The following is a 13,748-nucleotide window of genomic DNA, read 5'->3' on the forward strand; positions in this document are numbered from 1 at the left end:
ATGCTCGGACAAAACATTGCCCCGACCAGTATTGCCATATCTCGGGACGAAAAAATGCGCCCCAATTCAAAGAAAAGAAAACATAAATTTAGGGGAATATAGAAATGTATTACAGGTTGATGTAGCGTAGTGCAGCGTGGTCTGCATGCTTCCTGCAAATGGGACACTCGGGCCCACGATCCAAGCAGGCCCTGATGCATTCGTCGCCAAAGAGATGGCCACAGGCTAGCGAAACCAGGCGGTGTGCGCCAGACGCCTGCCAGGCGCTCAGACAAATGGAGCAAGTGATGTCCTCCAGATTCTTGTCGAGCACCCTCTGCTTAAGCTTTTCCATATGGAGAGAATGGTTGCGCTCCTGCTGCTTCAGCGCAAGATGAGTTTCTCCACGCCGCTTTTGGCACTCGGCAATCTCCCGCTGATACTCGTTGTTCATCTGCGTCATTGTCTTGCTTTGCTGCTCCAATTGTTGAAGCACACGTGCATAGCACTCGTTCTCCTGCTGCAACTGCAAAAGCAGGCCATCCCGTTCGATGGTCAGTTGTTCCTTCTGCAGCTGCACAAACTGTTTCTCATATGTCTGCTTCTCGAACATTTCACGCAAATTTACAGGAATTTCGACCTTCAAGCGATCATTCGTTTCAGCCAGCTCCTGCACGCATTGCTTTAAGTCACTTGATTCATGCTCCACGTGAGCTAGATGCAGCAACAACTTGGAGTGCTTTCCTTTGCACTTCTTTGCTTCATGTTCGAGTTTTTCAGTGCTCCATTCGGATTCTTCCACTAGACCAGCTATCTCCACAGTCGAATTAGAGCGCTCCATTTCTGTGGCAAATTACTTCTACTGTCCCAGTTCGTGTCAGTTCCCTAAATAATTTTACAAGAAGTGTTACTGTGCCGCTAAAAAAAAGAAAAATTCAAAAAATGGCATACGGGATAGGACTAGTGTTGGATATTATTTTTGTTCCGTGGTATGCACCGTTATGCCTTACCCTTTCATAGGGTATTACGATAAGTACAGGCTCTAGAATTTATATGATATGCCAGCGCATGGTGGCACTACTAACAAGGTGACGTTGTACGCTGTGCGAGGAAAACTAACTTATTCACCACGCTCAAACGTAAGTAATTTCTCCATGCGTACTGAAAGGGTATACAAACTTCGCTGTGCACATGCAAGATTTCTGAGCAGAAAAGAAAAACTAAAACGCTCTTATTGTTTGCCTTTTAATTAAATGATTTGTGTCTTACAGCAATCAATATTAATCTAAATTAAATGCAAGTGTTAAGTTTCAAATGGCAAGACGTTGCGGCCATAAATATAGCGAAGCTCTTCAAAAGATGCATTCCTGTTACAGACTGAACAGAAGTTACGATAGCGCAGATGCTCCCGAATGCACGCGTCGCCAAAGACATGGCCACAGCGCAGCGAAACCAATCGATGCACCCCAACAGAATCCCAGGGGCGCTTACATATAGTGCAAGTATTCAGCTCCGAATATTTGTTTTGTAGATTTTGTTCCAGCCTATCCATTTCGCGTAAATGTTTTTCGTCTTCACGCTCCAGGGCATCGAGCGCCTCCGTGCGGTGAATCTCACATTCCGATAGTTCACTCTGAAATGCGTTGTTCATCTCCTGCATCGTTTTTCCTTGCTCCTCCAGTTGTTGACGCAAATTTGCACACTTTGCCTTCGCCTCTTCTATTTGCAGCAGCAGACCATCGCGTTCAACGGTTAGTTGGTCCTTCTGTGAGATATAAAGCCGCAAATCTGACTTCTGTTTTTCAAAATCCCCCAGAACATTAATTTCCTTGATAAGGAAGAAATTTTCGGAAATCAGTTCATGTTTTTGTTGCCTGTAGTTCCTTGACTGCTTCTGCACATAGTCTAAGTGCAGCAACAACTTGGATTGCTGCGTGTCGCACTTCTTCGCTTCATTGTCAAATATTTCAGTGCTCAGGTGAGTCCACTTTTGCAACCATTCGAACTCCTCCGCCAGGAACGAGTCTTTCACGTGGTTAGCCGAATTACAGGACTCCATTTCCTTGTACTAGGCGTAGTTTTAGTCTAAACCTGCCGAACACGCGGTAGTCCCTAGCATACTATTGCGAAAAGTGTACTCACCCTGCCAAAAACCTAACAAAATTAAAGGATTTATTTTCGAACTTTTCAAAGTTGTGGGGGGTTACACTGCTCTGCTGCTGCGTTTGTTGCTTTCAATTTGTAGCGTAACCACGCCCCTTGAGGTGAAATTAATTCTTATTTTCTTTTTTCTCTCTTTTTTCCCTTTGGGGAAAAAAATATAATTTCTTTTTCTCTTTTGTTGTGCGCGCTATTTTTCAATTTCTTAAATGTTACCAGTTAATATACATGTCTCTTTTATTAATTTACATACATTTACATACTGTAGACAAAGCTCCCTTGCTTCCAGAAGAGCGATTTTAATGAAAAGCTCAAATACAAATTTGTAAATTATAAGGTTTTAAAGTATACAATTCAATAAAAATTAGTATTTATAATCAGCAAAATTAATTCTACAATCGGATTAAATTATTGTTTCAGGGGTGAAAGTCTTTGCAAGTTAGTATTATCAAATAGAACATCAAAGTCGAGGAAAATTGTTTAAGATTTACTGTATATTTACAGTTTATTTTGAAAATACAAGAGTATATTTGCGAGGGTCTTTCGGTATTTCCGCGGTCACACTGAACAGCTGGGCGGACTTATCATTTTTTTTGTCCACGAAAACGTAATTTAACAAAATAACACAAATAAATGGATGCCAAGTTGGATGTGAGTACGAAAAGTGTCATAAGCTTGAAGAGGAATACATTTCCATTGATTTGGCAGATGTTCGAGGACGTGAACACGTCGCCGTCGCCCTCTCTGGAGGGTGACATGTCAATACCGGGCAAACGAACCACAACGACAACAGCCCAAAACGGAGTGCCCGACTACAACACACTGGATGAGCCCATCAGGGAGACAGTGCTGCGGGATATACGTGCCGTGGGCGTAAAGTTCTACCATGTGCTCTACCCGAAAGAGAAGTCCAGTCTGTTGCGTGATTGTACGTCAGCAGAGCAGCAGAGTGGCTGCAGTCGTAAGCAAATTACTCACTGATTGACTTACTCGTTTGCCTTTTCAGGGGACTTGTGGGGTCCGTTGGTGCTGTGCACCTTCATGGCCACCATACTGCAGGGCTCCTCTTCCGCGGACAGCATGTCCGACAACGGGCCCGAGTTTGCCCAAGTATTTGTCATTGTTTGGATAGGAGCGGCCATTGTTACACTGAACTCCAAGCTGCTAGGTGGCAATATGTGAGTGTCTCAGTGTTTACTCGTGCCATAGACATGGCATGTGTTTACTTGACTTCTATGTTTCCCTTTGCAGCTCATTCTTTCAGTCTGTGTGCGTTTTGGGCTATTGTCTGACGCCCGTGGCCATATCCCTGATTGTGTGTCGCATCATTCTGCTGTCCGTACAGACACGGTTGCTCTTCTTTTTGCGTTTTGTGACTACCACAATGGGCTTTGCCTGGGCCACCTATGGTGAGTGGAGAATCCAACAAGAGTCTGCGCGTAGTTCTGTAGTTTTTGTTTTTCATTGCAGCTTCGTTTATTTTCCTCGGTCAGAGTCAGCCGCCGCATCGCAAACCGCTCGCTGTCTATCCCATATTTCTGTTCTTCTTTATCATCTCCTGGCTGGTGCTCTCCCACAACTAGACCCATAGCCCACAGCTTTATGTTTAAGTTAAACAGCGATCGTTCCATAGAGTAAACACAATGAGAGAGAGACCCAAATCGATTGTAAATTACTTGTTTGTGTTTGTGTTTATTCTTAAAAATCTTAGAACTTATCAGAGCAGAGAGATGTGTCTATGTGTGAGATTACACCTCCAGATTGTTTGCCGTTGAGGCCACCTCCAGTGACATTTGCATCTGTACGCCATCGCCCTTGGTGGGCCTGTAGGTCAATGAATTGGCGCGCGCCTTGCGGCCCATAAAGTGACGCTCCACCCACTTGAGTAGCGTGTAAACAGAGTCCGTTGAGGGCAGGCGATGATCGGCTGCCGTCTTGACAATGTCCGACGAAGTGATGCGGAAAGTTCTCGCCATACCCTTGAGTGCCTGCAAAAAAGCAAAATCCATTTTTAAATCAAAACCCTCAGCGTGCAGTCTTCCCCTTTACGTACCACCATGGCATCCTCATCGGTAAGATCATCACCCACATAGATAATCTTGATGCGCTCGTTCCAGTCCACGCCGAAAGATGTGCGTAGAATGTAGATGGAGGCGCGTCCCTTGTTCCACTGCACAGGCGGACGTGCCTCTAGCGCGCAATGCGCCTCTGTCGCCCGGAAGCCGTACTTCTCGATCAGCGAACGCGCCTTTTCCACCATGTCGCCGCGCAAGTGATTGGGCGTCTCGCGATAGTGGAACGTCAGCAGCGCTCCCTTGTTCTCCACCCAGGCGCCATCCTTGCACACCGAGTCCTGCAGCGCCTTGAGAAGATCGCTGACTTTCTTCTCATACTCGATGGGCATGGGATGGACGAACTTGCTGCCATCCGGATGGAGTATCTCCAGTCCATGGTTGCCCGCATACGTGATGCCCTCGATGCCGACCATTTTCTTGACATTGTCCACGTTGCGGCCCGAAATAACGGCCACATAGACATCCGAGTGATTCGATAGTTTGTAGAGGACGTTTTTGATCTCGGGCGACAGTGTGGCCAGATCCGGATGCGGCGCAATGGGCGCCAAAGTACCGTCATAATCCAGCAGGAGCGCCAGCTTGTGATTGTAGCCGATGTATCTGTGGGGGGATAAACGAGGATTAGTTGGAAGACACTCTGCCAAGTCCTGGGGCACTCACTTCAGTAAGTAGTCATCAAAGTCATCCACAGAGACAGGTTGCATGGTGGTGGTTCCCACATCGTCCATCTCGAGAGCGCCCACAGCCTTCAGGAAGCACCTCATCCAATGGCTGACATCGCATTCGGCCTCGCGACGTCGCAAACGCGCCATGCGCAGCGCGCGCTCATCCTCCGGCATGGTCAGAGCACGATGTATGACCTCGGCTGCCTCGTTCACCTCGTACGGATTGCAGAGCAGCGCCTCGTGCATCATCTCCCCAGCGCCGGCGAACGGCGAGATGACTAGCACGCCCGGAATATCATTTATTTGGCAGGCAACAAATTCCTTGGCCACCAGATTCATGCCATCACGCAGCGGCGTCACTAGGCACACGGCTGCATCCCGATACAGCGCCGCCAGTTCATCCTGGCTGACGTAGTCGTAGATGTAGCGTATGGGCGCCCAATTGGCGGTGGTGAAGCGCCCGTTGATGCGTCCCACCAGCTGATCGACCTCCTCCTTCAGCTCACGATACTCCTTGACGTCTGTGCGGGAAGGCACGGAGATTTGCAGCAGACTGACCTTCTCCTTGTGCTGCGGATACTTGAGGAGTAGCGCCTCAAACGCCATCAAACGATGCACCAGTCCCTTGGTGTAGTCCAAACGATCCACGCCGAGAATGATCTGCTGCTTGGAGGTTTTCAGCACCTTGGGCGCCGTTTGTGCGAGGTTCACAAATCGCTCGTAGGGTATGCCAATGGGCAGCGGCCGAATGCGCACGGTGCGGCCGCCATGCTCCACGAGCAGATTGTTGCGATCCACGCGACAGCCGAGACTGCGCTGACAACAGTCCACAAAGTTCAGGCAATAGTCCTGAATGTGAAAGCCAACCAAGTCGCAGCCAAGCATGCCCTAAAAAATAGGATAAAAGCTACAGAGGAGGAGCAGAGAGAGAGAGAGAGAGAGAGCGTCACACACCTGCAATATCTCATCGGACCATGGCAGCAGTCGGAAAATATCCCATGGCGGAAAGGGAATGTGCAGAAAGAATGCCAAGCGGCAGGGCAGATTCTTCTCCTCCGCGTGCTCGCGCACCCAATTGGCAGCCAACATCAAATGGTAGTCGTGGATCCACACAATCGGTGGACTCTTCTCGCTGCCCTGCTTCTTGGCCAGACACTTCTCAAGCGCCTCGATCGTGCGCACCGCAAAATGCTTGTTCACCGTTACATAGTCCGTCCAGTGTGACCCTCCGAAGTTAGCCCTTCCCGGCATGGAGTGGAAGAGTGGCCAGAACATCTTGTTGCAGCAACCATTGTAGTAGCTGTCAAAGATCTTCGAATCGATGTTCACGGAGACAACTTGGTCCGACTTGAGGCCCGCTGTGGGCGTTTGATCATTTGGATTCGACTCCGGTATAGCCTCATTGGGATCCTCCAAGTGAATGCCGGACCAGCCCACCCACAGGCCGCTGCCTTTGATAACCACCGGACAGACAGCAGTGACGAGGCCACCAGCACTGAAAGAAGCAAAAAGAAACAATTGTTATGAGGTGCCACCGATCAGTGACCAGCGAGCAGAGAGCACCAAGCTGATAGCTGATAACAAATATACCCATAAAATGAGCGACTTCGCAGCGAGAATTGTAAACAAGCTGCGGGATCTCTGGAGCGGATCTGCACCCAAAAAACGAAGGCTCGAAACTCCCTCTGTTACTCCTCGCTTTCTGGCATAGGTCGGGATTGCTGCTTGCCTTTCCCCCCGCATTTAATTCACGTGTCGTCCGGCCGCTGCCTTTCAGTGTCAGGTTCAATTCTTTGCCAACTTCTGCTGACCCCTTTAACTGGGTTGGATGGGTTCAAAAACGCGTTACGGACCTCGCTGATAACAGGCCGACATTATTATTGAATTTTTTTTTCGAAAATTTGTTTTCTAATAGGCCTGAGCTGAAGTTCCCTGTGCTGTTGCTGATAAGACCAGAGGCAGGCGTGTCGAAACAGCAGCTAGATGTACCCCTGAAGCATTCATCTCGCTCTATAGGTGGTTGGGTTTTGATTTGTCTAACGGGCAGGGGACTTGGAAGTGCCTACGCGATCGGCTTATCGGCAAATGCAAATTCTAGGCCTGCGATTCGAACTTCGAATTTGAAATTTGGGCTACTTGGAGACTTTTTGAAATGCAAAGAATAGTTCCCACCCGCACAATGATAAGCAAAACTATCAAAATTTCGTTTAATTTTGTGGCAATATTTGATTTTTCATTTGTTTCCCTATTTGCTTGACCTTAATGTAGAATTTCACTGGCAAATAGATTGTAGAAAGTCGGGAAAAACTTTTAGATTGAAACTAAAAACCAATCGGACTTGAATCTGGCAACAGATTGTAGACAAACTTGAAAATTGTTCAATAACGACAGCGAAAACAACTCGGACATGAGCCTTAAGTTTTCCAACTAAAATTCCATCTAAAGATTTTGCACAGTCCTGTAGAACATGTTTTAGCCTTTCTCCGCTTACGATTACGTAAAGAAAAATGACGACACGTAACACAAATTTCGATGTAGAAATTTCACTCAGACACTTTTTTAATCACTTATTTCTCATAGTATTAATCACTCACCTGGCTTTCCTTTCCAGCTCCCCAGTTGCCGCATTGCGAATGAGCACAAAGGGCAAACGATTCGAGACAACGATCAAGCTGGCCTTTGTGGAGGGCTCGCCGGCATTGGTCACAATGATCTCCGTATCAGGCATGCCGCTGCAAGAAGATTTCTGGCACTACGTTGAACTTGGGGTATGCTGAAGTGAACTGTTGGCTGAGTGGTTGCAAAAAAGTGCCAACAAAATTAGCACATAATTTTTTGGAACCTAATTGGAATTGGAACAGGATTGAGGGGAGGATAGACACCTGCCGTTTGGGGCCGCACGAATTGCACTGACTGGAAGCTGAAAGCTGGAAACCTCAACAAGATCTATCAGTGGATTTTGTTGTGTCACTTCTATTGCCAAGTCCGGGAGAGGAATTTGTCTGTCTGTCTCTCTGTCCCTTATCTGCTCAATGCAATTTCGCGGACTCGAACTGACAAAGTTTTTGGTTTTGTGTCTATTTTCCTGGCAGCGTTGAGATTTGTAGTTTTTCTCGCAGCACCGTACCGTACCCTGCCAAAAATAGACAAGTACTAAGCCAACTACTCGCTCAAGTCGCACTTTTCTGCTAAAAATTGATGCGCATCCAGCAAAGATCTCCTTCCACACCTCCGCCTCTCTCCCTCTCTCAGCCACTTGGGTTCCACAGTCCACTCGTAGACCTCTCTGCCGCTCATCTTATTGCGGGCTTATCAGAAAATCGTTCAGCGTTCTAGTCTATTAGTATAGCCAGCTGATTATGAGTGTGTGAAACGTGCCACCAGCACCATCATTGTGTCTGTCTGTCTGCTAATGCCACTTGCTGCTCCCCCAAAGAGTTTGGACAACAGGCAGCAGGCAGCCACCCAGCCAAAAGTCTCTGCCAGGATAAGTTCCACAAGCTGCAGCAAGCGCCGTTACATTGGGGAGCCGCTTCTCTGCCGCATATCGTTTGCTAGTTTTTCTAGAATTAACTGGCACCGCCTGGTATTATCAGCCTGAGAATGTTTCACTGCAGCATCGGCCGACATCCCAGCCCTGGCCGTGCCAACTCCCCGATCGTTAAATCGGTGGCAATATTGCCTTTCCCCAGCGATAAGTCAACAAATCGCAGCGTAAACAAGGCGCCGCTCTCTCTCTTTCTCATCTAAAGAACATCCGAAAAGTACACAGAATATTTCGGTTGTTAGTTCTATTTTTGGGGGGTTTTCTGTTGATTCTTAGGCTAAAGTTTGGGGTGGGAAAGCGGAGTACAGTCGAGACTCAATCGTAGCTAACCTTCTCCTGACCGTCATTTGAAAGTTCAATCCCACCTGCTTGGGTTACAGATAAGATATGGAACCCTCCCCCACTGCATTTTGGTTTTATCTAAATGCATTTTTACAAGTTTCGGCGGCGCAGGCTGTTTGGGTCTTTGTTTTGACTGAATTTTATTTATACTAAGTGGAAAACTTTTGCTGAACTTGATCGCTCGATCATGTTTGGCATTCATGCGCTTATCACGACGCGCTGTTTGCGTTTTACGTGATAGTTGCGGGGGCAATTGCGAGCAAATTAGTCAGATTTTTGCAAGGTGTAAGCTGGGAGCTGGAAGCTGGGATCTGTGCGGACTGCAGCTGCGCAGCTGATAACCTCCGGCATTGCCAAGGGTCGCTGCATTACGCTCGCATATTTATAGTTGCTGCCATAATTGTCGCGTCAATAGTTTGACGTCGGGCCGGGCCGGGCCGGCCTGGATTCTCGTGATGTAATCAAAAGGTGCGCTGCCCGGCGCGTATAACACTTGATGGGAGCGTGTAACGGCCGCTTGGTTGCCGCCTGCCAGGGCTGCAGCAGCTGCTCCTACCGGCTGTTTTGCATATCGATCTTTTCGATAGACTCAAACTAAATTCTCTAAGTGTGAACGTATATGACCAAAACTGTGACCCTACCAAACGAATTGAATTGTTTACATTTTATGTGCAAACCATGGATCCGGCTATTATTGAGTTTATTGGTGAAAAGTGCATGATTAGCATTATTCCCAACTTCTCCAATGAGCCGCTGCATCTTATCTATGGCTCGGTGGGTCCGTTCCGTGCCGGCTTTCCCGTCTTTGTGCCCCTGTGGATGGCGACGCATTTGCGAAAGCAACAAAAGTGCCGCATTGTGCCACCCGAATGGATGGACATGGACACACTTGAGGAGATCAAAGAGGAAGAGAAACGGTCCAAGTAAGTGGAAGATTATCCCAAGCACACGTTCTATAGTCTGATCTCGACAGATTCTTCACCAAAATGCCATCCGAACATTACATGGTCGTGGCCCAACTGGTCATGAGCACCGCACCAGATGATGTGCCGCGCTGCGAGGAGCTGCGCACCATCATCAAGGACATATTTGACATACGCGAGTCGAAGCTGCGCACCTCCATCGATGCGTTCATTAAGGGTGAGGGCACCTACGCCAAGCTGGACAATCTGACGCTCCTGGAGATACACAGCGTTCGTCCCATTCTGCCGTATTCCCTCGATCACATAGCGCGCTACCAGCGCACGGCTACTGCATCTCAGCGTGACACCTCCATGCTGAGCGCATCGCTGGCTGGCTCGAGCTCGGCCCCCGGCAGTAGTTCGATGTTTTCGCAGTGATTTTCGCGTACGTAAAACTAAACTAAAGTAAGAAGCAACCATAAGTAGATGTCAATTAAATGATGAAGAATTAGATACACAAAACACTTCATCGCGAAGTTTTTTTTAACTCTTCCTGGCATGTGGGAGAGAGAACTATGAAATCGTTGCTTGGTAGAACAGAGTGGAAGTGCGTTGCCACCGATTGGAGTCACTGCAGGACTGCAGTTTCGTATATCTATGCTAAATATGCAGTTAAAAAGTTTTTTTTCGAATTCAAGCGGCTTCACAGTTCACTTGTAAGTCATGTGTGACCGAATTGTGCTACAAATTTCTATCGAAAATATGTTCCGATGACATGTAGGATGGCATGTAATGTAATGTCGCTAATATGTAGAATCGAAGATAATTTAAGTTTAAATCCTTCCTAAATTACTAACTAATGCTTCTAATGACTACTAATAATAATTGCACACTAACTGGCCTACATTTTCAAATACATCTGCGAAAGTGGTCTTAATTCGATCTTTAGCTCGGTGTATTTGCAGTATATTTCGATAACGATAATTTATCCTTATCGGTATATATTTCTGCAGCAACCAAAACAAAACAAACGCAAATTGTAAAAAATTAAGAAAATCGCACAAAATAAAATGAGCGAGGCTGCTGTGGCTGTGGCCGTGCCTGTGCCTGCGGAGACGGAGGCCAGCACCGAGAAGATGGTGGCCAACAACAAGATACACTTCTCCAAGGAGGTGAAACAGGTCATCGACAAGGTGAGACACCGCCAACGCCGCAAAAAGACAGTCTGCAAAACATACTGAATGTCCCTTTTGCAGGTCCTTAAAACGGAGGACCCCATGGATGCACCGGACTTCAATACCGTGGACTACATCAACCAGCTGTTCCCCAACGAACAGTCGCTGGTGGGCATCGATGAGACCATCCAGAAGATGCAGTGCGAAGTCTCGCTGATAGACGACAACATTCGGTCCGTGGTGCGCGGGCAGACGAACACAGGACAGGATGGACAGCTGGCACTGTGCGAGGCACAAAAGGTGATCAGTTCGCTGTTTAGTCACATAATCGATGTGAAGACGCGTGCCGAACGCACGGAGGAGATGGTCAAGGAAATAACGCGAGACATCAAGCAGCTGGACTGTGCCAAGCGGAACCTCACCTCGGCCATTACCACGCTGAATCATCTGCATATGCTGGTCGGGGGCATTGAGAGTCTCAATACGCTAATTGAGCGAAGGTCCTACGGGGAGATACTAAACCCCCTGCAAGCCATCACGGAGGTTAATCAACATTTCCAGCAGTTTTCCGACATTGAGGAGATCAAGGTGAGTGTTGGTAGGACTCCTGAAACTCCTCATTACATCTCTTATTTCCTGCAGAATCTCTCGCAGAGCGTGGATAAAATCCAAGTGACTTTGGCGCAGCAAATCAGCGAGGACTTCAAGGAGGCATTTGCCTCCACCAAGCCCTCGGGTCATCGCTTGGGCCTCAATCAGCTGGGTGATGCCTGCAAGGTTATGTCCGTGCTGGACCCGAAAGTGAAGAAGGAGCTGCTCAAGTGGTTCATTGGCCAGCAGCTGGAGGAGTACATGCATTTGTTTCACGAGAACCAAGACATTGCCTGGCTGGACAAGATTGACAAGCGTTATGCCTGGCTGAAGCGGCATCTGCTCGATTTTGAGGACAAGTACGGACCGGTGTTTCCGCTGGATTGGGAGGTTTCGGAGCGCATTACCGTGGAGTTTTGTCGGCAGACGCGCGATCAGCTCGCGCAGATTATGGCCAAGCGTAGCAACGAGATTGATGTGCGTCTGCTGCTGTTTGCCATCAACAAAACGCAGGCCTTTGAGCAGCTGCTGTCGAAACGTTTCACGGGCGTCACGCTGGGTGCCACGCCCGCGGAACAGGCACGCGTGCTGGTGCAGCCTTCGGGGACAGATGCACCACTCACCATCACAGTGTTCCATGACCAGATTGGGCAGTGCTTCAAGGCCCATTTGGACATTTACATACGCAGCATTGATCGGAATCTGTCCGAACTGATGGACAAGTTTGTGGAGATGTCCCGTGAGCCGTACAAGTTCGCGGAGGCCAAGACCACAGTGTACCCCAGCTCTGGGGATCTGTTTGTCTTCTACAAGAAGTGCATGGTGCAGTGCAATCAACTGAGCAACGAGCAGCCCATGTACGACCTGGCTCTGGTGTTCAAGAAGTACCTCCGGGAGTACGCTGTCAAAGTGCTCGAAGGAAGCACCCCGAAGCTGGTGCCCATCACAACTAGCAGCTCCATTGGCAAAAGCGTCTCCATGCTCACGCGGGACATGCAAAACCTCTCGACAGCCGCTGGTCAAGTGTTCCACAACTTCCTGAAGGAAGGCGACACGCAGCGCTTTACACGCGATGATCTTGTGCGGATTTGCTGCGTGCTGACGACGGGCGAGTACTGTCTGGAGACGGTGCAGCAGCTGGAGGATAAGCTGAAGGAAAAGGTGACCGCTGGCTATGTGGCCAAGATTGATATGAGCGAGGAGAAGGATGTGTTCCATCGGTAAGAGACTCAATTGAAAGCAATTCCCAAATATTTCTCATGCATTTTCCTTGCAGAATAATTTCCAATTGCATTCAGCTGCTCGTGCAGGATCTGGAAGCTGGTTGCGAGACCTCGCTGCAGGCCATGGCCAAGGTGCAGTGGCAGCACATCAACAACGTCGGCGATCAGAGCGCCTTCATCAACAGCATCTGCAGCAACTTCAAGCAGACGGTGCCCACCATCCGCGACACTTTGGCCAGCTCCCGCAAATATTTTACGCAATTCTGTCATCGCTTTGTGGCCGCCTTCATACCGAAGTTCATCAATGTGCTGTACAGATGCAAGCTCACGCTCTCGGATGGCTCCAACAATGTGCTGGGCTGTGAGCAGCTGCTCCTCGACACACACTCGCTGAAGACGGCGCTGCTGGAGCTGCCATCGGTGGGGTCGAGTGTGAATCGCAAGGCGCCCACCAGCTACACCAAGGTGGTGGTCAAAGACATGACGCGCGCTGAAATGATCATCAAAGTGGTCATGACTCCGGTGCAGCCGCCAGCACACTTTACGCAGCAGGTGCTCAAGCTGCTGCCGGACATCACAATTGCCGAGTATCAAAAGATTTTGGATATGAAAGCGGTGAAGCGCGTCGATCAACTGCAGCTGATAGATCTCTTCAAGCACACGGCATCGGCGGCTGCTGTCAGCGGTTTAATCGAACCAGCAGCCAGCGGTGATGAGGACACGGAACAAACGGCGGCAGCGGATGCGGCAGATGATGCGGAGCCCTCCACTGCCACGGGGGATTCAACGACAACAACGACAACGGCTTCGTCGGCCACACCCAAGCGCGCGTTCATCTTCAGCGTTGGCAGCTTTACGGGCAGTGCGGACAAGAATGCCGATGGCAGCAGCCAGACAGGCATACGCAAGCTGGAGAGTTTGCTAAAGAAACGTTTTCCCTAGTCGCGCGGGACAACCCATTGACACACTGACACATCATTCCATTGAGTTCGAGTTTGATTTAACACTAAAAAGCAAAGGATTTTCACCAAAATTAAAGTTGGATGCTTGAAATTTGCATTCTTTGAGCCATTTTGCAGTTATTTGAAA

General features: G+C 48.6%; 6 protein-coding genes across 6 annotated transcripts; 3 read left to right on the forward strand and 3 right to left on the reverse strand.

Annotated features, from left to right (window-relative positions):
- Nucleotides 1-109: 109 nt before the first annotated feature.
- LOC117582244 (E3 ubiquitin-protein ligase rnf8-B-like) lies at nucleotides 110-868 on the reverse strand. Its single transcript, XM_034269854.1, has one exon. The coding sequence runs from the start codon at nucleotides 818-820 to the stop codon at nucleotides 110-112; it is 711 nt and encodes a 236-aa protein (XP_034125745.1). The 5' UTR covers nucleotides 821-868.
- A 414-nt stretch (nucleotides 869-1,282) lies between these two features.
- On the reverse strand, nucleotides 1,283-2,038 carry LOC117582245 (E3 ubiquitin-protein ligase RFWD3-like). Its single transcript, XM_034269856.1, has one exon. The coding sequence runs from the start codon at nucleotides 2,036-2,038 to the stop codon at nucleotides 1,283-1,285; it is 756 nt and encodes a 251-aa protein (XP_034125747.1).
- Nucleotides 2,039-2,683: 645 nt separating this feature from the next.
- Nucleotides 2,684-3,759, forward strand: LOC117582656 (protein YIPF6). The gene is made up of 5 exons (XM_034270561.1): nucleotides 2,684-2,790; nucleotides 2,848-3,067; nucleotides 3,146-3,317; nucleotides 3,391-3,548; nucleotides 3,610-3,759. Exons 1-5 carry the CDS (start codon nucleotides 2,773-2,775, stop codon nucleotides 3,720-3,722), a joined length of 681 nt encoding a protein of 226 aa, XP_034126452.1. The 5' UTR covers nucleotides 2,684-2,772; the 3' UTR covers nucleotides 3,723-3,759.
- Nucleotides 3,760-3,800: 41 nt separating this feature from the next.
- LOC117582655 (alpha,alpha-trehalose-phosphate synthase [UDP-forming]) lies at nucleotides 3,801-8,021 on the reverse strand. Its single transcript, XM_034270560.1, has 5 exons — nucleotides 7,474-8,021; nucleotides 5,834-6,374; nucleotides 4,875-5,767; nucleotides 4,193-4,814; nucleotides 3,801-4,127 (listed from the first exon to the last, which is right to left on the reverse strand). Exons 1-5 carry the CDS (start codon nucleotides 7,605-7,607, stop codon nucleotides 3,888-3,890), a joined length of 2,430 nt encoding a protein of 809 aa, XP_034126451.1. The 5' UTR covers nucleotides 7,608-8,021; the 3' UTR covers nucleotides 3,801-3,887.
- A 1,238-nt stretch (nucleotides 8,022-9,259) lies between these two features.
- Nucleotides 9,260-10,199, forward strand: LOC117581738 (probable DNA replication complex GINS protein PSF2). The gene is made up of 2 exons (XM_034269120.1): nucleotides 9,260-9,691; nucleotides 9,742-10,199. The coding sequence occupies exons 1-2, from the start codon at nucleotides 9,447-9,449 to the stop codon at nucleotides 10,106-10,108; spliced, it is 612 nt and encodes a 203-aa protein (XP_034125011.1). The 5' UTR covers nucleotides 9,260-9,446; the 3' UTR covers nucleotides 10,109-10,199.
- A 488-nt stretch (nucleotides 10,200-10,687) lies between these two features.
- Nucleotides 10,688-13,712, forward strand: LOC117581736 (vacuolar protein sorting-associated protein 53 homolog). Its single transcript, XM_034269117.1, has 4 exons — nucleotides 10,688-10,863; nucleotides 10,927-11,433; nucleotides 11,488-12,656; nucleotides 12,713-13,712. The coding sequence occupies exons 1-4, from the start codon at nucleotides 10,741-10,743 to the stop codon at nucleotides 13,599-13,601; spliced, it is 2,688 nt and encodes an 895-aa protein (XP_034125008.1). The 5' UTR covers nucleotides 10,688-10,740; the 3' UTR covers nucleotides 13,602-13,712.
- Nucleotides 13,713-13,748: the final 36 nt, after the last annotated feature.

Source organism: Drosophila guanche, unplaced genomic scaffold (assembly GCF_900245975.1).
Source record: "Drosophila guanche unplaced genomic scaffold, DGUA_6, whole genome shotgun sequence".
Classification (NCBI taxonomy): Eukaryota; Metazoa; Arthropoda; class Insecta; order Diptera; family Drosophilidae; genus Drosophila; species Drosophila guanche.